The 27,084-nt window shown below is 37.8% G+C and overlaps 1 protein-coding gene and 1 long non-coding RNA gene across 2 annotated transcripts in view; one reads left to right on the forward strand and one right to left on the reverse strand.

Moving 5' to 3' along the window:
• The window catches only part of LOC137396380 (uncharacterized), a 162,829-nt gene that overhangs the window by 27,265 nt on the left and 108,480 nt on the right, over positions 1-27,084 (reverse strand). The gene's annotated exons all lie outside the window — the stretch shown is intronic.
• Positions 17,058-25,307, forward strand: LOC137396615 (ras-related protein Rab-4B-like). The gene is made up of 4 exons (XM_068082935.1): positions 17,058-17,074; positions 20,014-20,174; positions 22,053-22,148; positions 25,189-25,307. Exons 1-4 carry the CDS (start codon positions 17,058-17,060, stop codon positions 25,296-25,298), a joined length of 384 nt encoding a protein of 127 aa, XP_067939036.1. The 3' UTR covers positions 25,299-25,307.

Raw genomic sequence — 27,084 nt, forward strand, 5'->3', positions numbered from 1 at the left:
ATAGCCGGTTCATGATTGCTGAAAAGTTTCCCCGAGCCACTGCTGCAGAGATGTGCAGAACTGTCAACAAGGTCATATGTACATTAGGGGTACCTCACATTATTGTAACAGACAACGGTCCACAGTTCATTTCTGAAAACTTCGCTCAGCTAATGAAGAAATGGGACATTATTCATCGAACCAGTTCCCCTAGAAACCCCCAAGCAAATGGTCATGCAGAGAGAGTGGTGCAAACATTCAAGAAGCTTGTGGCCAAAAACGTTGAGATTGAATCTGCTGTTATGTGCTATAATGACAGTCCTTTGCAGAATGGCTATACCCCTGCCCAGCTGCTCATGGGAAGAGGGTTGAATTCAATGGGATATCTCGTCAACAGTCCAGTAGATGTAAAGAAGTTTCGCGCTTATGAAGCTAACTACAGAGGTAGGCAGGCTCATACTTTCAATCAACGGCACAGGGCGGTTGAACGGGACCAAATGCCTGTCGGAACTCGGGTGGTTCTCAACGACCCCTCAGCCAAACCATTGAGAGCTGTTGTGATGGCGTCCTCTGGCAGAGAAGTTGCGCTGAAGACTGACAATGGAGCCATGCTGCGCAGGAACAGAAAACTGGTGCAAGCTGATAAACCTATTGAGTCGTCCCCATCTGATGAGAAATGTATATCAAGAGAAGATAGCGCTCATCCTACACTGAACACTAGAAGTGAAGCGAGCACCAGTCAGGTAATCATGTTACCTAGGGGAGAGAACTCGACAGATACCGGACCTCGGCAGGCGCCTGTGCCAAATGCACCTGCTTCCGAACCTCTGCGGTTGCAGACTCCTCAAGTGAATAGGACCATTGAGCGGTCACCTCCCTCGAAAAGCGGTTGTTCTCCGCAGGCACCGACTGCGGCTCCCACTAGGAAGCGCAAAGAGAGTAAGGGATCAACCAATCTCAGTCTTCAGTCTCAGCCAGCACTCATCCCCTCTAATACTCATCGTCAGGGTGTACAGACCCATCAGACACGGGCCGGGAGAGTTGTAAAACCTCCAGATAAACTCAACCTGTAATGGGTTATTCTTTGTTTTGTAAATATTGTCTGTCTTTATACTCACTGACGTTCATGTGGCTAACATTGTTATTCTACTAATTTCGAGTTTTGTTCCCCCCATGATGCGGCGACGTCTTTAAAGATTTGCATAAATCTTGAGGGGAAGGTGTAAGGTAATACCGCACAGGAATTACGATCTGCATTTACGACATCACGGGTGGAGGAGATCAAGGAAGGAAGGGGATGTTTCCGGTGGAAGGAGATCGGCTGGAGAAAAGGGAGGACCGGAGGCTACGACGAGAGCGGGACTATTCTGGGCGCGGTTCACGGAGGAGGAGCAACTGACGTACGCATAATTAAGTAAGATCATATAGCTTCATAAGAACCTGTGCTGAGGATGTTGGGATTTGTGTTTGTCGGTGGGTGTGTGAGCCGACGATGCCATCGGTCTCCAGTACAAGTTGTGGAGTTCACAGAAGCCAGGGTTGGAAAAAAACACAGTTTTTTTTGTGAAAAACAGGTTTTTTTGTTTGAACTGATTTTTATGGTTAAAACCTGTTGACTTCTTCAATGTTCAGGAGTGTGAAATATCCAAGGTTTTGCACATTGTATTTTGTATCACGCAGACAGATTTACATTTATTCAAACTTCTAATTACACACAGATAAAGTATATAAAACACGAATGCTATAGCGATACTAGTATTTAACTGCCCGTTATATTGCAGTCCAGCCGGCTTGCCTAGAACAGCGTATATTTTCATAACGATGATTGGCTAAAGATTGTCATAGCATATTGCTGTCACGCTGTGACTGGTTGATTGTATATGGCCATATCATTCTAGCACTGTAATGGTCATGTCAGAGTAGCATATCTAAAAAACTGTTTTTTTATCATTTAACCAAGGTTTTTGCAATTTCACGTCTAATTAACATAATTTACTATAACTGTATGATTGAGTATTGAACATAAATATGTGGAATCATCTGTTAAAGACGGGCCTGTGAGAGCTGTTATGGGGAAAAAGAGACAACAAATTTGGAAATTTCAGAAAGAATCTTTAATCAAAGATGATTGATGAAATACATAGCAGAAATCTTATCACATAAAGTGAATATATTACATACAATTTGATGTATAAGTAGGAGTTTTAATCTAAGTGATTAGTCGTGTGGTTATGTAAAGCAGAGCATAATGCACATGCATTGCTAGTAATTCAACTTGTGAAGAGGTGGGCTTGATGTTAGCGCGCTCTGGTTACCCTGAATGATGACTAATGGACTTCTGGCCCGTCCCCTGCACTAGTCTTCTTGGGTGGTCTGATGATGATGACCAATGATAGCATTGGCTTTGGATCATCAAATTTTGTTTGTTCCCGCTTTTGTCTGGTTTTAGCTTAGTTACAGGGTCTAAGCAAATAAGACTTGTCTTTGACATATTTGCAGCTGTTTTTTACAAATATTGAACAGAATAAATAATGTAAAACTAGTAATGCGATTACGGTGGCACAAGGTTAGGGAAACAGATGTTACACATAATCTGTCATTTTGCTTGCAATTCTGTACTACGAGTCAGTTTTCCTGCAGGTGATATGTTTCTACCTGATGCTTTATATATTCTATGTTGGTTTACTTTATGTAGTAATATTCCACTAATTAGAGTACGTTCATTCATTGTATAGGTTTTATGGTTTTTCATATCTTAAAATAGACCACTGAGCTATAACTCCAAACGTATCACGCTAGTGTCTAGCCAAACTCAACACAACTACTTTTCCTTGTGCCCACTAAATGAAATATTAGTTTGCAAAGCTGTTGCCCAAAGGATTTTGTTTTAATTGCTTATTATAAGCACTGGTTAGATTTCAGAAAGTTTTCATCATTGAATACAATGATAGGATTAGTATACTTGACGTGGTTTTTATATTTCATAAGTAAAGGGATCGTTTTATCATATCACTTGATAAAAGCAATAGAAAATGAATTCTCTAACTCATTGTTGCTCCAGGATTTCATGTAGTTTCAACTTGAGCTCTGCCATCACTTTACTACTGTGTCCTAAAATAACTTCCACAGCAGCTGCTGATAATTACATAGAATTGCATTTCTACCACATAGGATCTTAAAATAGGAACCACTAGGAGCTTAAAATATTGTTTTTCAGAAATTAATTGAAAAACCATAATACCCGGTTTTTTTGGCTTGGTTTAAACCGCTCGGTTTTAACCATTGGTTTAAACCAAGCCAACCCTGATCAAAGCTCTTGTAAATTGACACAATAATAAATTATACCTTTGATAAATAGTAGTCTTCCTGTTCGCCCACTCTCCTTAGCTATTCTGGTAGCGGCAATCTCTACATATGATCTGATGAATGTAGATCGTTCCCTTTTTGTTTCAGTCGAGCCTGCATTATTGGGGTTACTAGCAACAGGCCTCCTATTCTCTATGGGTGGTGCTAGATTCAACAAGTTTGTATCCATGTTATGTTCTGGGATCCATGCAGGTAATCGAATCCCTGTATAATTTTCTTCTCCTTTCTTTCTCTTCTTATTGCTTCTAATTTCATGTTTTCTTCCCTTTCTAAATCCAACCTTCTAAATTCGTCTCTTACACGGACCTCACGTCTGTCAAGTTCTTCATCTATATCAAGTCTTCTCTTGGACGTTACCCTGTATGATAAGTTTAAGATCTGTTGGCAGAGGCCTTTCATCCCTACTATGGTCCAGCCTATTTTCTCTTCCCTGTTCTTCGTATGGTCTATTAGTCTGTTTCATTCTGCTAACTAACACAGGTCGATGCGGAAATTTTGGTCGAGACTCGTTCGCATTTCTTGACCTCTATTTTATACAGACGGATAACACTTATCCCGCCTTTCTAACTTCTTTGGCATTTGGGTTGCACTAATCCCTTAGTCTAGTGGTATGTAAGGTAAAGAAATTGGTGCCCTCCTTTCTAGCAAATATATCAGAAAGAATTCCAGCAGTTCTTTCTTCATAGGCACTATTCATCCCTCTCTCAATGTTATTACAGGGAAGTATAATGGTTTAATCAGTTAGTGACAGAGCAGTGGAAAGATATATTGGATATACCACTATGTTTTGTATATCCCTTGCTGTAGATAATGCTCTCTCAAATTCTCTCCTAGCAGTAATTTGTGGTTATCATCTATTCCCGAATCAGTAATTCCTGCTATAATGATTTTCAGAGCAGATCCCTATTGACATTTGGCAACATCCAAGAGGTCATTGAGTTATACTCCTGGCCTAGGACTAGCACTTGCATCCTCTATGTTCAATCTTGCTCCCATACTGTTTAAAATAATAACAGTTTCCATCTAAAAACCCAAAACTGGTTAGCATATCCTACCTTTGTTAGTAAAATAGCAAACTATTATTTGTAAGTCACCCTAATTGGTGCATCCCACACTTTGTAATAAAATTGGGTATAACCTACTAATTTTTGTTATAATAATTGGGTGTAACCCAGTAATCCTAGTTTTAACAAATACAATATTAGTGCAAATGTCCTTTTTTGACAGTCCAACCAATTTGTGTTCTTTTAGATCCTCTCGGACTACTAATTTTGTGGCTCTCTGCGTATGTATCCGCTTCGAATACTTTTTTCTGGGCTTCCTGTTGCTGTTGTGGAAGACCTTCTTCAGCTTCCACATTACTGCCGTCCTCAGCTTTAGAGTTGTTGTCATCTTCTTGAGATTCCGGTCTCTCTTGATAACTGCATTCAGGTGCTCAATAAAAAAGACATTCTCCCCTCGTACCAGAGTCATTGTCATATTGCATAGTTGGTGATTGCCATGGTTGAGGAGATTGAAACTGGAGAGTTCATGGCTGTAATAGTAGAGGTGGATATGTCAGTTATGCATAAAGTTGGCTCGTCCCGGGAGTAGCTGCAGCAGTAGGTGGAGTTGTTGGAGAGCAGCATGCTTTCATGGCTTGACCAAACATTCGTGATGTTGCTTAAAAACTTTCCTTGTTGTTTGGTCATCATCTGCATATAATCTTTCATCTGCTTCGATTGCTCCTCACGAAGGCTCTTCAAAAGGTTTTCTATGTCCCTATAGTGCTTTTGTTTACGTGAGGCGGATGGCTCACTATCACTTGCGCTAGCAGATAATGTACTTAGGTAGTCTGTCGCTGCTTGATGGCCTGTCCTGACCCCATCTCAACTTGCTGATGTCTTTGGCTGTTCTTGAGCATCTCGCTTGCTAAAAACACAATACCATAATAAAAAAAGATTACTTTTTTAAGATCACATCATTTAATTTCACAAGATTTGTAATCTAAGGGAACCATTCAGCTCTTCACGACTACAATGATTGACAAAACAGCTCATAGTAATAACTAGCCTCTCAATTAAATGTCTTCAGTGACGCTAAAAAGAAACACACATACATAAAATGGTATACAAGCATTCTTCCAATTTTCCATACATATATAGGCGAGTATTTAAACTTTTTGTATGTATCAAAGCTGTCCATGATCATTTTAATACTTATAGTATCTTGACTAGTATGAACCCTCACCTCCATTCTTCCTTGTTCATGGCTGCCAACTCATCAGATACATCGTTCATTATTGGTCTATATCACATCACTTCATGCGTCTTCCCGTAACATATCCAAGTTGACGGAGTTTGACCAATGAAAACAGAACACAATAATGTGATAATTATTATCTACATCATCTGTGTATTACGATTAAACATACTTTGTGAATCACATTATTCTGCCAAAACAATAATTACTTTAGCATTAATAAGCTGCTCATGGTAAATAAGAGTAAAAAGAAAACAATAAGTTTTTAAGCCAACACACCTGGGTTAGAAGACTTAATCCTCTCCTCCTTATAAAATGACTTCAGAGCCTTCCATTTAGTGTTGATCTGCTTTCCTGACAGTTGGGCATCCCCTTCCAATTTACAACGCCCATCAACGGCATTTGCCAGTTGGTTATAAACAGCCGTATTTCTATCTCTTCGGCCATCTATCTTTACAAAAATATTTATCGTGCCGATTAGATCTAGCATCACCATCACTAACTCGTATGAAAACAATGCATTCACTATATTAAAGATATCTTCGAACGCGTGCTTTAAAAACAGTTGCAAGGGATGCTGTAAGGACAATTACCAATGTTGACGATTAAAATTCAACCTTCGATCGCAAAGATTTGTGCAAAAATCCGAATGTTTGCTGTTTACATAATACGTAGTACTTCGTTGTTGATTCGATGTTTTCAAAAATACCCCTCCTTGAAATGGAGGTTTGAATTCGCTTCAAAGATTTAAAGATTCAACCTTTTGAACTATTTACATGCTACGAAGATGCAAAATATGACAACACTTTGTAGCATGTAACACTAGTGATTGTCTGTCACTTATCTTTTCTGTCTCTTTCGACTCCACGCTTTCTGGTCTCTTCCTGAAATGTTTCCTGTTTCTTCTAATAATTCTTTCACATCTTTGTACTAAGCAAGAGTCTGATTCACTTGTTTTCCTAATAACTACTGCACTTAGTGGCTCTTCCGTGTTAGATGTTCGAATCCATACTCTGTCACCTGGCTTTAATTCCGTTAGTGACTTTGGTTTTTTCCTAACATCAAACCATTCTCTTTGTACCTTTTTCAGCAGCTTGTCATTTTGCAGAAATTTTTGTATGTTCCCTATATCTATGAAAGGTAAGTTTCACCTAATCTTGCAGTTGTAGAACAACTCTGATGGACTGGGTTTGCTTTCTAATGAGGTCATTATGTACATTGAAAGAGCTGTATTGTAATCTTCCTTTCTCCACCAACGCTTTACAGACTGAACTATCCTTTCCGCTAGACCATGTCTAGACTTTCTGCGTATAGTGGACTGCTTGTTTTATGTTTAATTTAATGTTGTCCACACTATCTCTTAAATTATTCTGCGGCATAAAATGGTTCGTTGTCTGTTCTAAGTGCATATGGATATCCTGTCCTAGAGAAAATCCTATGCATATGTTTCACTATTTCCCGTGACGTTTCTCCTTCCATTAATGCTATCTCTACTCATCTGCTGTAATAGTCAACTAAGACCAAATAATCCTTTCCAACAAACGTCATCAAGTCGGATACAGTGACTTGACATGGTCCTTGTGGAACTTCAGTATTCCTTAACGGTTGATGCTATAGCTTGATGTATTTGATACATACATGTAGATCAGAATCCATTACCATTTCTTTTATGTCATTACTCAACCTCGGCCACCACACTGACTCTCTTCCTCTCCTCAAACATCTGTTTACTCCTTGATGGCCTACTCTCCCTTGAAACATCAGAAAATTGTCATGTAAACTAAGATCCATTTGCACTGAATACTATAACTGTAATTTTGGCTTTACTCTTTTCTAACCTTTGGCCATCCTTTTACCACATACATGTATGTCATCACTAGCTGGTACTCTGGGTCAGTGTTTGCAGCCTGAACAAATGTATTCAACGGAATATTTTTAAATCCTTCCTGAGTAGCTTCAGTAACTAGCAAGACATATTCCTTTACCTCTTCTGCTTGCAAATCATTCTGTTGAACCAATTGGAGCCTCACTCCCGCCACTCTTGACAGTTAATCGGCAAGTATCACATCCTTTCTCGGAGTGTGGAATATCCAGTAATTATATCTCATCTCAAATTTCTGGCATCTTAACAGCATCTTACTCGCTATATCAGATTCTCCTAACAACTTGACTAATGGTTTGTGGTCAGTTTCTATTTCAAAATGAGTCCCTACTAAAGATAAATTAAACCTTTCGCATGCCCAGGTGATACCTAACGTTTCCTTCTCTATCTGGGCGTATCTTTGATCCGTGTCTGGGAATGGTCTTGAAGCGTAAGTTATTTGTTATTTTTCTCGCCTTTGTTATTATTCTGTAGTATTGCTACTCCTAAGGTGTGATAACTAGCATCCGAGGTTATTTTATGCGGGGCTGTTAAACTACTTTGCTAATACAAGGGCCAAAGCAATTTCTTTTTTCACTTTTTCGAAGCTTTTTATTCAATGTGGCCCCTAACACCATTTTGATGTTTTCCTTTGTAGATTTCTTAGGGACTTCTCTAGCTCGGCAATTTCCCACCAATTTTTCTTAGGTCTCTCACATCTCTAGAAAGCTTTTGAGCTCTTTCAATTCATTTACATTTCCTTCTGTTTAATGTCAATCCAGATTGCTTCAACTTTTCAGAAACCTCATCGAGTCGCTTGTCATGTTCTATTTCATTATTTCCAAATACTAGGATGTCATCCATCATACACAGTTCTCCTTCTAGCCGTTCAAAAATCTTTTCCATCTGTCTCTGGAAAAACTCAGGCGCTGCAAAATTTCTAAACCTTAGGCTTCTTCTTGATCTGGAATCTTCCAAGAGGTGTAATGAAAGTTGTTAGCTTCCTAGATTCTGGATGCAAATTACTCTGCCATTAGCCGGAATTAGCATCCAAATTAGAAAATACGTTACTTCCTTTCAGGCCTGCCAATAGTTTCTCCACACTAAGTATTGGGTAAATTTCTCTGTGAACACCATTATTCAAGGCCGTCAAGTCCATGCATCTCATAACCTGTGCATTAGGTTTCGCTGCAACTACCATTCCTGAACATCATCCCGTTGGTTCTTCTACCTTTACAGATAAAAGAACAGAGGACACCCCACAAGTCGTCCTGTGTAATTTCTCAGATCTTCTGACCTAGCTCGCCATCTTTGCTGTTGTCCTCTTCACCTTGCCGATCCTTTGAAGCTGTCGCTGTGCATAGCAACAACTGTTGAGTTCCTGTTATCTTCTACATTTACTGCTCCTGTTTATAGACATCCAATGGCTTTTGGCATCATCTCTGCTAATTCAACCTTTCCTACTTGTAGGCCCGATTCTTCTTCAGTTAGTAGCTTACATATTAACTCCTCATTTCTTATCCCGATGATTACAATCTGTATGATCATATCATCATTTAATGAACCCAATTGGAACTGTGCAGCGGCTACTCCAGCTCTACTAATGAACTCTGTAGTTGATTCACCTTCCAATTTCTTTCTGTTAAAAAAGCGCAGACAAAGTAATTCCTTCTTTCTTTGAAAAATGTCCCTTTAATCCAGCAACAATATCAGTAAAAGCTACATCCGTCGACTGCATATCCCATTCTTCAAAGATTTTCATTCCTTCTTCTCCTATAACATTTAGCGGTGCTGCTCCCTTTTTCCATTCCCCTAGTTGTGTCTTACTAGACTATGATGTGCTTTCATCACTATCTTCTTTCTCAAAAGTAGATTTATTTCTGAACCAACGACTTCTAGCTCAAATTTCATCAAAAATTTGTCACAACTGTCTCTTTCGTTGGGTTGTTTTAACCTTAGTGGCTGTACTCTTAATCCATATCCTGCTGCTGTATTATAAGTAATAGCAGGTAGTTTGAACCAATTTAATAATGTATATATAAATTATACGATAGCGACAGTCAAATGTTTATCCTCTAAATGGCTAAATAAGTTTTACAAGTAATATTCAGTCCTTGGTAAATATATCTATTAACCAGAGATTTAGTTTAACAAAATGGTTAAAACTTAACAAGCAAACTCCACTCCTTGCAATATAAATCCCCATTAAAAATACCAATATTTACAATACTTTTAGATAAGGTCTTTAGTATAATCCGTGTCCTTCGTAATATCCGTGGTACCACGTGGAGTTCACAAAAGCTCCTGTAAATTGACACAATAAGGTATATGTCTGATAAATAGTAGTCTTCCTCACTCTCCAAATCGTTCACAGCAATTCATATTTTGTCACTTCTGTTGATTATTTTATAACTTCACACCGGTCTTTTTACATTGAATATTTTTTGTGTTAGAAAAAACAAAAGATACACGATCCAGAAAATTACTCACTTCAGTCTGTCTGTTGGTTCTACCACTCTACAAGTCACATTTTCCATTATTGTCTCTCCAATTGGTCTTTTCATTTACGTTGTTCAATTTAGTTTTGTTTAAGTAGAGTGTTGTGAAAGGCCTGCGCATGAATATTTGCTGCAGTATAACTTATGTATTTGCCCGTTTGATGCAAATGTTCAGGTGCTGAGCAATCAGCATCTTTTTTTGTAAGAAGTTTTGTTCAGGTTCAGCACCTAAAGTTTTTTATGAGCTGTGAAGCTTATTCCCATAGGTATGGTACAAGTTGTGAGATCAGTACTAAAAATATTCTTTCGCAAATGACAACTCGAAACTAAGATGAATAATGTTAAGTGTGAACTCAGCGGTTTAAAGTTTCGAGTCATGTTAGAATCACCTTAGCAACCACTATTAAACTTAGCTGTAATGCCACAAACACATTGGTTCTAGGTCGTAATTTATTGCTGATTCTAAACCATTAACAAGATTATGGTAACATGTAATATAAAAACACCTTTCATAATTTTAGGCAATGCAATGAAATGCAATACTAAATCTAAATAGTTGACTGAAAGTCTTTTCATCGCTAATGTTGCATATTAGCAAAGATCCCTACCGAGTTAAAATCAAAGGGCAAGATATGTTGCTGATTATGGCTACTTTACTCTTACATTTTCTTCAGTGTTCTGTCCGCACAGATCTGACATGCGTTAACAGCAACGTACTCCAGGGAACAGCAACTTCCACAGTCATTTAAAACTAGAGGTGGTGGCTTTCAAAAATTCCCCATTTCAACTTGCCTTACAATATTGGCTGTAGACGTATTTTTAGTCAAGTGTGAAGTTGCAAAGGTCTGAAGGCGCTTGAAAGTTTACAATTGCCTCTACTTTCTGAGGATCTGTTGAGATACCGTTGTCTGAGACAAAAAAACGGGAACTTTACGGGCTTGCTTCGAAACTGACACTTCTAAGCATTCATTATTACACCAACATCTTTGAGTCTCTCAAATAAAGTCTTCAATCTGTATGCATGTTCCTCTATCGTACTAGCTTGCAGGAAGTTATAGTCTGTCATATTTTGTACGTTTCTAATACCAGAGAGAGCTTGCTGAACATTATATTGAAAGCACTCAGGAGTGGCATTGGCACCCATAGTCAGCCGCTTGTAGGGATCCAGGCCAAAGAGAGTAGAGAAAGTGGTAATATCACGCGACTCTTCATCTAACTCTACCTGATTGAAACCCTGATTCATGGCAAGATTAGAAAAAATTTTCCTTCTCGTTTGCTAGCATTTTTCTGGTTGTGGGAATGAGGTGGCCCTCACACGTTATTACCCTGTTAACCTGGTGCATGTCAACCATTACCCTAATATCACCACCGCAATGGGAATACACACCAGGGGACTGGTCCACTGTGATGGGACACCTACAACCCACTTTATGACATCATCATCTACCATAGAATCCAGTTTGCTAAGTAACTTATCTCCAAACCCAAAAGGAATTTGTCATATATTCCTATTTAGTTAATTAGTTTGCTATTAAGTCAATTGCTGTTTTTCTTCTAGTAGTAATTGTTGACTCATCATTTGTCCTACTTTTAACACCTGCCCGATTTGCTGCATACTCTCTCTTGTCACGTTGAGCTATTATTGCTAACATGTCTTTATACACAATACACCTTTAGAGCAATTACCAAAGAAAGCTTCTCTACTAAAAAACATAACAGTTGGTGTCGGAACTGGGATTATTGAAGTTATTAAAGGCACAACCATGGCAGAGAATATTACAGAATTGATAGCAGCAATGCAAGCACAACAAAAGGCACAGATGGAGCAATTTACAGCGATTCTTGGACAACTTGCTACGAACCAAACAGCGCAATCAACTGCAGCGCCATCATCCGTAAACGTACCGAGGTTTGATGACTACTGCAGAGAAAAGGAATCTTGGGTACAGTATCTACAACGCCTTAGACAACACTTTACAGTATACAACATAACAGACAGTACTCAGCAACGTGCATGTTTGTTGTCATGGGTTGTTGCAGAAACCTATGAGTTACTAACAAAGCTGTATGGGCAGGATGACATAACAACAAAAGGGTTTGATGAGCTTACCATAAAGCTCAGTGAACACTTTGCTGATAAGAAACACGTACAAGCAGCTAGATATGAATTTTATAACTGCAGAATGAAGCCAAATCAGTCGTACTCAGATTGGGCAGCTGATCTGCGAGGCATTGCCCGCAACTGCAATTTTATTTGCAAAAACACAGGGTGTGGCGAAAGTTATGTCAACGATCAGATTAGAGACGTCATAATAAAAGAGACGCCTCATGCTGACATAAGACGCCAATGCCTGTTAGATACGGATCCAAGTCTTGAGGATGTGCTTAAAAAAGCTTCCACTTTTATTAGTACATCAGAGACTGACAGAGTCTTGAAAGGTCAGACAGTAGTGGAACCAACCACTCATCAAATGGCATCGTTGTGCAAGCATAGACCCCTTAACCCCAAAGCGCAATATACACAACGACATAGTAGTGATAAGACTATGCCAGAAATACATGTAGGTAAGACGTCTAAACTCAAATCTTGCCCACAGTGTTTCATACAGCATGACCGAAAACAGTGTCCGCATCGCAACAAGCAATGCAACTTCTGCCAAGGCCTTGGACATATTAGTTCTGTGCGCATGAAATCATCCAAGACTAATACAAGTAATGGCTACAACTCTAATAATGTAGTCGATGAAACAAGCAGTGTTTTCCAAATCTCGGACACCTACGAGCGCAAAGGCAAACAAATTTGGATAAATGCCACTGTAAATGGCAGACAGGCTAAGTTTCAATGGGACACAGGCGCTACTTGTTCAATGGTAGGTCTAAAAGGGTATCAACAGCTAGGTTTTCCTCCATACCAACCCTCAGAAACGTCACTTCGTGCCAATGGCAACACCGCTCTCAAGGTAAAAGGGCAATGCTTTGTTGATGTACATATTGGTCAAACTCTAAAAAGAAACTTGCGCTTACTTGTCGTTGACTCGGACTAAGGCACAAACCTTCTTGGACTGGACTGGAGTGATGAGTTTGGGTTATCTCAGCAAGGTCTTTCCTCTGTTGCACACGCTATTTCAGACACTGACACTGACCAAGCTCTCAAATCGAATATAAACTCAATCTCAAAACAGTTTCCTGACGTTTTCAAATCAGGTATAGGCCGTTGTAAATCACATAAAGTTTCTATTCATCTGAAAGAAGGAGCTAAGCCTGCCTTTTCTAAACCACGTGTCATACCTTACTCAAAACAACAAGCGACAAAAGATGAGTTAGACCGCCTAGTCTCAGAAGGTGTTCTAAAACGTGTCGACTTCAGTGACTGGGCTGCGCCCATAGTCGTTGTATCTAAACCATCTGGTAAAGTAAGAATCTGTGGTGATTTCAAACAACTCAATCAAAGTATATCTGTAGATCAGCATCCTTTGCCACAGCTCGATGACCTAATGGAAAAACTTCGAGGGGGGTGTGTATTTTTTGAAGTTAAATCTTGCAGATGCATATCTACAACTAGAGCTAGATGATGCTTCCAAGAACTTGTGTGTCATAAACACACCATTTGGTCTCTACAGATATGAGACCATGTGCTTTGGAGTTGCCTCAAGCCCAGCACAATTTCAGAGATGTATGGATGCTCTGACTCAAGAACTTCCTGGTGTGGCTGCCTATCTCGATGATCTCATCATAGCTGGAAGCACAGAGAAAGATCATTGGGATAACCTAAAACGGGTATTACCATGTTCCTGCAAAACTGCAGGAACATGGTTTTCGTGTAAGGCTTGACAAATGTCAATTTTTCCAAAACTCCGTGGAGTACTTAGGCCATGTTATTGACAAGCAAGGTAAACGCCCTTCTGCTTCATCTATTGCTGCCCTTAAACAGCTGCCTGTGCCCCAAGATGTCCAGCAGTTGAAAGCATTCATTGGAAAAATAACTTACTACGGTCGATTTATTCCTAATATGGCAGACAAAGCGGCACCATTGTACTATTTACTCAGAGACAGTGTACCATATGTCTGGAGTGACTCTTGCCAGCAGGCCTTCATCCAACTTAAGAATGATGTTGTTAGCGCCACTCACCTATCACATTATGACCAGACTAGAACATTGGTGCTTGCATCTGATGCATCTTCTTATGGAGTGGGTGCTGTACTCTCAATGCAGGACACTAATGGTGACGATGAAACACCAATAGCCTATGCTTCCAAGACTCTCACTGATTCTCAGAAAGGATACTCCCAGATAGAGCGGGAAGCACTCTCCATTATATATGGTATCACAAAGTTCCGTCAATTTCTCTACGGAAGGAACTTTATTCTGCTAACAGATCATGAGCCTTTAGTAAGCATCTTCTCTCCAAGCAAGAACATACCCACCATGACTGCCCAACGTCTTCAAAGATGGGCCCTGACTCTTATGGCTTTCCAGTATGACATAAAGTACAAACACACGTCTAGACATTCTAATGCTGATGCATTGTCTCGACTACCACTTGGTCCTGACAGCCAGTTTGATTCTGCTGAAGAGCTGGAGAGTCAAGAAGTATCACACGTGCTGAGAGAAGAAGTAGAAACCCATCCGATAGACCCTATGCTGATCCAGCTGTACACTAAACAGGATCCTACACTTCAAACTGTCTTCAAATGGATTTCCGAAGGATGGCCTATAAACAATCCCAAAGGGAAAGAATTTCACAAAATTTGGGAGCACGGAGTATCCCTCACCATACAAGACGACGTGGTGCTTATTCAGAGAGATGCCAATTGCAGAGTTGTTGTACCCAAGGCACTACAATCTGCAACACTAGAGACTCTACACACACCCCACTGGGGAGTGATGAAAATAAAGCAGCTGGCTAGGCGTTACGTATGGTGGGAGTCAATTAATTCTGACAATGAGGCAATGACAGGCACGTGTGACATCTGTAGACAGCAGGCCCCTGCGCCTCCACAACACTACACTTCATGGCCTGCATCAGAAGAGCCCTGGAGTCGCATTCACTTAGATTTCGCCGGGCTGTTTAGAGGCAAGATGTGGCTTTTGTGCATTGACGCATTCTTGAAGTTTCCCTACGTCGGCATGATGGACATTGGGCAGACTACAACTCAGCAAACAACTCATGTTCTCAAAGATATATTTAGCTTGGAGGGCCTACCAAAAACAATTGTCACAGACAACGGCCCACAATTTGCATCTAAAGAGTTTGAGGAGTTCTGTAGCCAACATTTTATTCAACATATCACCTCCCCTGCTTACCATCCATCATCTAATGGTGAAACCGAACGCTTTGTACAGACATTCAAGAAAGCAGTAGAAAAAAACTGTGTGGGAGGAATTCAGCTAAAGGACAGTGTACGTCTTGCGCTTGCCACCTACAGAATGCTCCCTCACCCAAGCCTTAACTGGAAAACTCCTTCCGAAATGTTGCACGGGCGACAACCAAGATGCCTACTCTCCCTACTAAATCCAAAAAATAAGGCTGCTCATGTATCTAAGAACACGACCACCTTAAACGCATCACAATTTGCAGTAGATTCTTTGGTGTATGCTCGCAACTATTCATCTGGCCCTAAATGGATTCTAGGTCAAGTCATTTCTAAAGTGGGCTCTACAATCTTTATGATTTCTACTGATAAAGGACTTTGAAAAAGACATTCAAACCAACTTCAAATTCGCATTTCAGAAACTAGCATATCTAGTGCTGCTCCTGTACCAGTTGACCTGGATAAAAAGTCTTCTGGTCAGCCTGACAGTACCTTAATACCTAATAGACGATACCCTCTTCGTGTTAGGAAAGCGCCTGAGCGATACCAATCATAAACTCATAACTTGTGTGGGAGGAGTGTCATATATTCATATTTAGTTAATTAGTTTGCTATTAAGTCAATTGCTGTTTTTCTTCTAGTAGTAATTGTTGACTCATCATTTGTCCTACTTTTAACACCTGCACGATTTGCTGCATACTCTCTCTTGTCACGTTGAGCTATTATTGCTAACATGTCTTTATACACAATACACCTTTAGAGCAATTACCAAAGAAAGCTTCTCTACTAAAAACATAACAGAATTCTCCTCAGAGGTTGAGCCACTGGCTCCACAGAAAGGTCTGTGTGGAATTTAACCTTGTATCCTACCAGCTTGCCTAAACCATTAAAAAATTGGGAAAACTTTTGACGATTTTATTAGTTTTCAGGCAAAACATTGCACACCACAATATCGCTGTAAGAAACTAATGATAGCTTCACAGCAGTTTCATGTGACAAAAAACACGTAGCCTCGCCATTGTATACATAGAAAACAGCATGAACATTGTTATCTTCACATTGTATTTTCGCAATAAATGAACCAAGCAAATCTAATTTGCTTTTCCTACCATAGCCGAGCAGTTTCTCATCATCTGAACCTGTTTTTAGTGGAATGGTGAGTTTCGACTTCAGCTTGTTATACTGGTCAACACCTATAATGATGCTACAAACACAAGTATCAAATATGAATGGAACAATCTCATCTAGTATGCTGACTTGGCATCTTGATCCTCACGGGCTGAACAGTGAACAAGCAACGGTGTATCATCACCCGACTCTGCGCCGTTTACAGCTGCTGCAATAGACTTCTGCCTCCGCATTACAAAACTTGGCTCCTGTATTGTGTCCTTTTTGCGGCATACTTTGCACTGGCAATCTACAGCTGCACATTGACTGCTGTTGCTAAGGTGACTATCGCTCTTGCAATGATATCACTCCTCATGTCTAGTACTTGTCTCTGCCCATGCAGGAGTAGGTATACCTTTGTACGCTTCTTAAAAGTTTGCTTTCTCACCGCTACAACTTTAGTAGCTGACGTAACCGTTATTGAATCGAACTTCTTTTCACTGTTACGAGCTACGGCTGTAACCTCTGACAAGACAGCTTGTCTATCCGTTGACATAGCAGCTATCATGCTCCGAACTGCCTCACTATTTATCCGATCCGGAACTACTCAAAAATGTCTTTTTCCTAAATTCCCTGAAATTTATATGTCTATGCCTGGAACCTCAACTTGAGCACAAAAGTTGATATGGTAAATGCTTGACTTCGTCAGGTGAGTCAGCTTTACCCACTAACACGTACACATAACCCAAACTCCTAGTAGACCTTATTCGAGGCCTGTCTGACATGCCCAAACGGACAGGCCAGTCCATGATAAGTACCCAGCAGTCAGGCTTACTCCGAAACCAATTTAGCCTGCTCTCTGTGTCCCTATATTCGACTAGTCTGGGTCTACTAGCAGCTCACTCTAGGGCCTGATCTCTTATGCCATTGCATATCCAATCAGGTGTTTGATTGGAACATTAAAATAAAACTTGCCTTTATATTTGATTGTGATTAAAACACAAAGTAATACGATGAGAATGCAATGGTAATTAATATAGTAGTGTTGAAAAAAATACTGTTAAAACTTATAACAGCTCAACTGTTGAATAGGCTAATATTATAAAAATGGCCTACTCATAAACTATGTTAGCATTTGTTTGTTAATTAAGTAGATATGTGAGTAATTGTCCATAAGTAACTGATACTAGAATAAAATAGTAATAAACAAAAAAGTTAAATGTCAATCAGATAATAACTCATTTATTTAGTCCGAAGGTATTATTGTGTTAATAAATGATGAAGGCCTACGATTAATTTTTAGATGTTCAGTGGGCCAACAATAATAAAATTTATATAAAGACATAAAAAATGGTGAAATTAGAAATAAAAAAAATCAGTGAAGCAAGCCATGTCCAATAGGAATCTTATAGTCTCAATAGGAATTTTTTTTTATGTTGAGTGAAAGGTCATCTGTTGTAGCTGTAGTATTATTGATCATATTGAATTTCTAGATAAATTTACGTAATATGGAGGGATGAGATCATCAATGGTCAAGTCTGAATAACCAAAGTATTTTGAAACAAATAGTAGTTAAAAACTTGATGTCCTTTACATGTTATGAAAACGGTCTAAATTGAAGTTGTGTTCTTTTTCGTTACCTATACATAATATTTTTAGTGAAAGGAAGCGCAACTACTTACCAATTTGGACCTCCGCGTCGTTAAATGATTTGAATCTAGTCAGAGCGCGAATTGGCAAAGATGACGGGAGAAAGCTATTCCGGATATCAACTATTTTATAATTTTTTAAAAAAGTGTTCGATGATCAAAATTAATCATAGTAACTAAAATTCTATTGAAGCAGTCAATCTTGAATTTCATAGATATTCACACAAATGGAAGGCTAAGACTCGAACCATTGTGGATGTTGCGGATATAGTGAGACAGGTTAAGCTATGAATTACTTCTGTTTAAAGAAAAATTCGGGAATATCTTAAAATAAATATAAGTAATTCATCTTTTAGTTTTAATTTTGGTCACAAAACTAAAGAAAATGGTACAAAGTTTAAATTAACTTGTTTATCTGGTTGTAAGTTACTAATGTGCATTCAGATGTAAAGACAGCCAAGTCTCTGCATGCTAACTTCTCTTTTAGTTCATCAGAAGTTGTCATAAATGTACTAAACTACCTGTTTTAACATACCCATGGCAACGAAAACTGGATCTGCTGAATACCCTGCCACCCAATACCAAGAATGTCCACTGCTTGCACCATATGAAAAATCCACTGATCATTATGCCTTGCAATCAAACATCCTCTTAGTTAAGTTATCATTCATTTATATTATTCTAAAAAAGAAAAAACAAGAATGCTAGCCTCTTTTTTACATGAGTGCAACCATCATTTAGTGATCCCAACAACCTTTTCCGTACTTGTACAACAGTAAATTGGCCTTGTATCAGACGCAGGGTTTTTTCAATTTTTATGGTGAAAGGCAAATGGCTGTTAAACAAAAAAGGAACTAGTTTAGGTTTTTACTTTTGTAGTTTTTTTGTAATTCGTTTGAGACCTGATCAGTAATAAGTAGTAAGGGTCTCTGTTTTTTTAATTTTCTTTTGATACTTTTGTCTTTTATTTTATGCATTATTTCTTTGCTAGTTATATTAGCTTACCAGTCATTATTATTTTGATTTCAGATTACGAAGCCTCTTGATTATCAACCCAAATGCTATTCAACAAGTACCGGAAACAAGCTGCTACTCGGTAGAATAAATGAAACTGCGCGCCAGTTTAGACGTTGTGCTAAGCAAGACACAAAGGCACCAATTATCGATGCACAACTGGCAAATCATGTCAAAATATTGCTTCATCCAAAATGACCAAAGATCAACTTGGCCACTGCCAAACATCTCGTTTCTCTACAGAGTTAATATCACTTCAAGCATCACAATAGATATTAGCAATCACACGATCTCACCTGAACCTCTTAATCAGGAAGGTTAAGATAGAGCTCGAGTAGAATTTCATAGCCTTTTATTTTATCTATCTTACGACACTAATACCGTTTATTTAAAAGACTTATTAGTTCAGAGACCCGGTTTGGAGTCACCACACAATAGATGCATTGGAGACATTTGGTTAGACTGTCGCCACCTAATTATGTAATGAAGATATTTTTGTCTGCGGAATAAGAAAAAAACCTTGTCCAGTTTTAATGGAATTATCGAAGGAAGTTAGCAAGATTTCTTCTCCATGTTCTTACAATTGAATCTGTTATCTTGACATGGTGATTCTGGTTTTCCATGAACAACCTTTTTATTCGTTCAGTGTCTGTGTATCTTGCTTTCTGTGTAAACATAATGGCGTTCTATTTAATTAATTTTTATCATAGCAACTCAGGTTCTGGGACTCTTAACATTTTGTAAACTGTATATAAGGCTGTGCTTGAGAATCTTTTGTGTGCATAAGGTAGTAAGCTAGCTGTCGAGAGTATGTTACAATAAAGTTTGACATAATCTACAAGCTCATCTCTTTATCGATTTGAAAATGGTCGGTAGTTTAACTACACCGCACCCGACTATCGCACTAAGAGCTTGTACATCCATGATTATCTAGAATAAAACTTTTTTGAGACCACTAGTAAGTTGATGCTGTTTAACACACCAGACCCTCACACCTAGGTTTACTAGCCCTTACCCACTGGCTGAGGGATGCAAGAACCTTGGCTAGCCCAAGCATAGTTATCATCCTTGTGGGAAACAAGAAAGACCTGGATGCTGAGAGAGAAGTAACATTCCTGAAGGCGAGCAGATTTGCACAAGAAAATGGTAAGAAAGGAAGTTGGGTGCGGAGCTGTCGGTCAGCTGGTGATATGAGCTTTACTGTTGTTGGACTTCAATCTTTCATTTATAGGTCCTGTTAAAGTAAAGGTGGCATTGAAGTAGTGGGTTTACGTTAATTTAAGTAGTTTTAGTGGAATATAGTCATTTAAAGTGTACAGCCAATAACAAGTCTAGATGGTGCCCTCAGACCAATAAAAACATCAATATTGCAGTATTTAGCAGATTTTTATTTCTGAGACTCAATGGTTTAGGTGAATACTTACGACAGATTTGTGTCGATAATCTTTATTATAAAAGAGATTAATCAGCCTATTTATATTGAGAGACCGTTAAATCTTATTGGTACATCATTGACCTTTGAACTGTTGTTTTATATTGCATACTTTCATCACTGCAATGAATGATGAAAGCAATACCATCTGTCATTACCTGCCATTGCATATCACTATTATTACCTGTCAGAGTGTTCGCTATGTGGCATCAACAAGTTGATGCATTCAACCAAGTTTAATGGTTGGTCACATGATGGCCGAATAGACTTAGGTTTGGTTTGGTTCAGAAGTGGTTTTGGTTTGGTTCGCTCAGCTCACATGGCATCCAAAATTACTTAATTTCCTGTCTATGTCTGAAATTCATAAAACGGATGTCATTGAAGAAGATATAGATATTATTCTTGCATTTACTTGTTTGCTAGTTTACACCTACATTTTTCTCAGACAAAGAGATAGGCATCAGACAGAGAGAGAATATTTGGTACATCATATGAACATGACTAGGAATGGAGACAGTATCACATTGAGGATTGACACTTTTTTAATTTAACTTGCGCATGTAAGGAAAAATGCGCAGCGTGCTAGCTGGAATTTTAACCAATAAAAGCAGAGATTCAGCCTATGAAATTGCGAGCAGGACTGAAATAGTTCGTTTTGGCTGGAAATGTCTTCGGCAGAACAGTTTACAACTGACACCGACGTCGTTTTGTGTTGCTTAGTTTGTTTCGGCCATCGTGTGATGACCCATTTACTGTTAAACTAAGAATTATATGATGAAAAGCTCTTTGTATTTTGTAGACATGTTTTTCCTTGAAACTAGTGCGATGACTGGAGAGAACATTGAGGAAACCTTTTTAAATTGCGCTCGGTCAATTCTCGAGAAATTGAGTCAGGTAAGGCTGATTTAACTAGCAAATGACAATTAGTTGTGTTTTGATTTGAAAGGCTGGAAAACTGAGTGAAAGCTGCTATCAATTCCGATGTTTCATTTTTCTGTCATTTGCTGAATAAGCATCTTGTTTTTTAACTAAAATCAGGTAAATTTAAAATGGTAAAGAAAGTATATTTAAGTTTCTTCCAAACTTTGACCTGTCAATTAAGCCAATCACAACTTTAGATAAAATCATTGAGTTTGCCAAAACTTTTATTACTCGTGCAACGCCAGGCATTCACTTAGTATTTTATAATATAAAATAATATTATATTATTTAAATGCTATGATTAATATGTGCTGGTAACTTTTACTGTAGAAGGGATGCGTCATCTTGTTCAGAATAGGAGAGCATTAAACCTTATTGGTACATCCTTGACCTTTGAACTGTTGTTTTATATCACATACTTTCATCATTGCAATGAATGATGGAAAAAATAGCACCTGTTATTTACCTGTCATGGCATATCTCTATCATTACCTGTCAGAGTGTTTGCTATGTGTCATCAATAAGCATTTCCACTCCCTCTAAAGTATTGTTAGATACTTTTTGATTCTCATGAAGGTTTTTATATACTGAGGATTGTTTCTTGTTGCTAGGCAACTCGGTTTACTGTTAAATTAAGAGTTATATCATGAGCAAATATTTGATTTCTCTAGACATGCTCTTCCTTGAAACTAGTGCAATGACTGGAGAGAACATTGAGGAAACCTTTTTTAAGTGTGCTTGGTCAATACTTGCTAAAATTGAGTCAGGTAAGGCTGATTTAACTAGTAAATGGTAACTTTTCGTGTTTTGATTTGAAAGGTTATTATAAAACTGCGTTACAGCATTCAATGTTTCAAATGTTTCTTCTCTCTGTCATTTGCTCAAAATGCATCGTGTTTTTTCAACTTAATTCAAAAAAATTTTAATTTTTTTTTTTGTTTACAATCATTTAGCAGGCACCCTTGACCTTTCAATTGAGTCAATCACAGTTTTATATAGAATCTCCCTAACTTTTCATTGACCCAGACAATAAACCTTCGTGTTCAGTTATCTTTCTAGTGAGGTCTCATAAGAAATGAGGATAGCTAGGGCTGTGTGCTTCCCTATTGAGAGTGTAAACATGAAATATAGACAGATTTACATCAATCCATTCTCAGCCTCAGTGTTTACTATATACAGAATAGTGTAACCAGATTGTTGTGCATAACCAAGCTAGGTGCACCAGACAGGGCTATGATTAAAACAGTCACAAGCTGAGTGAATGGTAACATCGCTACAACCAATCGTCGTAGTACAGTAACTATTCGAGTTACAGCCTGTAGCACTTACATACATTTTCAGTTGACACAGTTTCTTTTTCATGCTGTGTAGATGTCATCATGGACACATGTAGGCACAAACAGGAAACACCGCAAACATGAAGAAGGTTTCAATGACGTTCAACCTAAAAGTGAAATTTTATTTTATTTTCGTTACACACATTTTTATTGTTATATTCCCACGGCCACACGAGCGGAGCGGAAGTGTGGGAGTTTTTATGATAAATGCATGCGCACACAACTTACGAAAATTATTGATCAACAAAGAGACGAACCATCTTCAAGAAATTTCATCAAAAAATTTAAGCATCGGAATATAAAGTCGTTAAAGTATAATAACGATACAAAACACATTTAAACCTATTTAAATATGTTACCAAGTCTTTGTAAACCTTCGATAATATCTTAAAACTTACCCATCTGATCGGATTATACCCAAATAGACAGATTAATTTGAACGAAAATCGCCTCAAAAAGCTTGAAAAGCTCGGTTTTATAAAAGTTAAGACCGAAAATTGAAACGCCGAGGGACAGATAGAACGATGAAGTCTTGCGCAGTTCACTAAAAGATAACGTGCACTTTTCAACAGTCTACAGCGTTGTCGAACTGCCAAAGGTTTTGGCAATTAACATAGGAGTACAGAAATCGTTTCATTTTTGCCGATTTCAATTTTTTCATTTTCATTTGCCGACACATTTGAATACTTTCCCATTCTAACTGATGTCCAACGCAGTATAATTAAAGCAAATGACGATGATATTTTTAACGTTTCTTATGAGATTATTACAATACTTAATTATAAGTTTGGATGACTACAGAACAATAAATACATAGTACAGACTTTCTAAAAATCTAACGCAGTGTAAGTGAAGGCATGACGATGATATTTTTTCTAACGGTTCTTATGAGATTATTGCAATAATTAATTATAAGTTTGGATGACTATTGGACAATGACGACGTAGTACAGATTTCCTAAAAATCTATATAAATATCGCAACTTCGTGATATTGTTAGCTGTGCCATTTTGAAATGTAAACAAAATTGTGCATTGGTTTTTCATTATTACTATATAAATAATATTGGTTATTCTAACAATATCAGTGCATTTTACTTCTAATATTGGCCAATAATGCATTTCTTTTTTTGCAGGAGAAAAGATATAAACATATAATATTTTCCTTTCATTATTGCTATTTGTTGTATATAATAACACCCAGCACATTACAGCTACCATTGCAGTTATCCTATTTGACTGCTAATATTGCATTTCTCAACCATCAGTACCCTTTCTTTTTTCCAATACCACTTTGGTCGTGGGCTGTATGACAGTGGAATTTCTAGTTGGTATATTTGTGTTAATATGTACCAAATATTAACAACAAATGTACTTTCAGTTTCTAAAATGTTCTCGAGTTTTTTGATTTTAGAATTTTTAGTCAAAATAAATCATTCATTTTTGTAACGATCGAGCTAAAGTGTTCTCAGAATAAACTTTGCTAACGTTATCATAACGCTGTTAGAGAAGCATTGTTATTGTTATTGCATGTCTCAGCGGTATAACAGGAAGTTTACTTACCAGAGTTACTTAGGAATTTTGGGGTGTGAGCATCCATATAACATTGGCTTGTAATGTGACTGGAACGTTATCATATGTCATATTTTTACCTTCAAATGGATGTCCTAGCAATGTTTCAGGAAAGTCACTTTGAAATGTTGCAGTGTAAAAATTTACATAACATTGATCTGCAATATAAATGCCACATTAAGGTGGTATATCACTTTGATCTCCACATAAATGTCCTAGTGATGTTACAGGACAGTTACTCTGAAATGTTTGAGCCAATATTACAGTGAATAGTTTCTGATTACAAAGTGAAAGTGTCTTTTAAAGATGTAATTATACAAATTTTTAGTGTATTTTACAAGAAAATATTGGTAGTTTTGTATTATTGGCAATTGTTTTCGATGTTTAAGGTGATATGATTGTGAAGATGTTTTAAGATTAAAATTGGCAAAGCTTGATCTCTGCTAAAAGCCTCAGAAGAAGACTTGGTTTGAAATGACGTCACTAGCTGCTATCATTGCTATAGCTGATAACGGCTATTGCATTCAAGTTGCCTCGTTCCGTGGCCTTTACTCTGTAGGTTTCCTTGTGATGATGTACTCTCACTCCCACTTGATCTGAAAGTTTTGGCAAGTTTTTTAGGTTTTAATCTTGAAACATCCTGGCAGTCAGATCACTTTAAATGTCAAATTCGATTGCAATTGATAGACAAATGCAAATACTTTGTGGTGAAATCTAGTAAAATTCTGTGCAAGTTGATCCTTCAAGAGCGAATAAGGCTAAAGCTAGAAATGCCGCTTGTATAATTGGAGTGTTTGCTATGAGCAGAACAGAAGACTGAAAACAGATTAGTGTTAATCTGTCATCAGTCTAACATGATCATAACTGCTGTTCTTGATAGTGTTCTACTTACGTATGTAGTAGACTTGGATCCAGAAAGGATGGGCTCTGGAATACAATATGGTGATGCTGCCTTGCGTCGATTTCAAAGACAACAGGCTAAGACTGAGAAGAAAGTCTGTGACTGCTAGCAATTTCCTTGCTCCTTTTGTTGACCAAGTTACAGCTCTGCTGGATCCACATGCTTTTACTGGCACCGTTTGGAGTTGTCTCTACTTACATAGCAGTCAATATATAACCATAATTGATATATATATAGAAAGTCTCTAAGGAGGAATTTCTCTGAGCCTTGATTGGATTATTTATATTTTTTTATTTTTGAAGGTCTTTGGAGAAAGAGAACAAAGTTGTTACGTTATCGTTTATGTTATTTTCATGATTTACTGTACCATCAGCCAGCCATTCAAGGAAATTGCTTAAACAATCTCTCTTGCTTTATGAATGCTGTAAGGTTTCACAGATTAAACAAGCCACTGTCAAATGTTCATAAGGGTCAGTGCTGATTACAATTTGAAGTATTTTCTAAAACAATAATGTGGAGACAAAGTTGGCGCTTTATTAAATAACGTGTCAAAGCAGGTAGTCATACGTTTCCATGACAACTAGCGAATGTTTGGGATGAAGGAAGTGTTAGAACAGTGGAGCATCCTGTCAGAAGATTTTGTTCTGTTTTATTACCTGTAAGGAGAAGATAACTTTTATAGAAGTGCCTTAAAGAAATGCTTTACCTTTGACCAGATTTTCTATTTTTTGAAATCAGAGTAGGCAACTCCAAAAATTATTATGCAATTGTTATTGCAGCTTACTAATTATATTTATGTTAGGTTGAATTTCATAATATTTTATCTATCATTGTCTTAGAGTGTTTGATGATCGTTTCCTTTTTAATATAAAAGAGAAGGCAACTCATACTCACACATTAATAGCAGCATAAAGTTTGTGTGCTTTAATAACCCAAAGAAATATTTTGATTTTTAACATACTTTTTTCTAGTCTCATATTTGCCAGGGTAAGATAACCCTTAACCCATCATTGTAATCAACAGTTATCAGTTTGCGGAATGCAATAGGTTCAAGATTTTCAAACAATTTCATGTACAAATAACTATTCTATATTTGATAAAGGATTTTCTAAAGATTTAATTTATGAGATTACAATCTTGTTTCTTAAAGGTCAATGTTGGTGCCGTAAACAAACATTGACAGTACAGGTTATAGGATCTTAAGGGTACTGACAAACTTGATCCTGATTAAATATATATTTACAATGTGTATTTATACTAACCATGTGTAAGGAGCATATGTATGAGGAGCTTCTTTATGAGCTAACGGCAAGCTAGCCAAAGATGGGGGCTTAATAAAAACACCCAACAGAAGGCAAGACAAACCACTGTTAAGATCTACATGTAATAACAAAAGTCGACACTCTGATGTTTAATGACAACAAGTTATGATGTATATTATGATACATATCTATATATTAGTGGAAAATTTATAAGAAAACAAATAATTTGGTAATATACATGTAAGTTTGTGAAAATCAAAGAACGTCAATGTGGCTGTGAAACCAATGATATACAGACCCTTGTATATCATTGGTGAAACAGAGGTGCCGTTCACTCAAAGGGTGGCACGGTAATTTTTAACTCCTATAGCGGTGTTCTATTAGAGGTGGAGTTGAAACAAAGGTGGTGATCAAATTGATGTTTCGCAGTAAGTACTTGACGAAGTTATGTTTGAGCTGTGTCCAAGATTCATTGGGATTTCATCGAGGAACCTAGTCTAACAGGACTTGTTCGAAGTTTTTGTAAACAAGATATTGATGGATCACTTGTTGGTGCAACGTCTTCTCATCGAAAGTTTGTGATTGTTGACTCTGCTTTTTTCTCTTTGTTTTGTTTACTGTTTAAATAGCAAT

Source organism: Watersipora subatra, chromosome 5 (assembly GCF_963576615.1).
Source record: "Watersipora subatra chromosome 5, tzWatSuba1.1, whole genome shotgun sequence".
NCBI classification, from domain to species: domain Eukaryota; kingdom Metazoa; phylum Bryozoa; class Gymnolaemata; order Cheilostomatida; family Watersiporidae; genus Watersipora; species Watersipora subatra.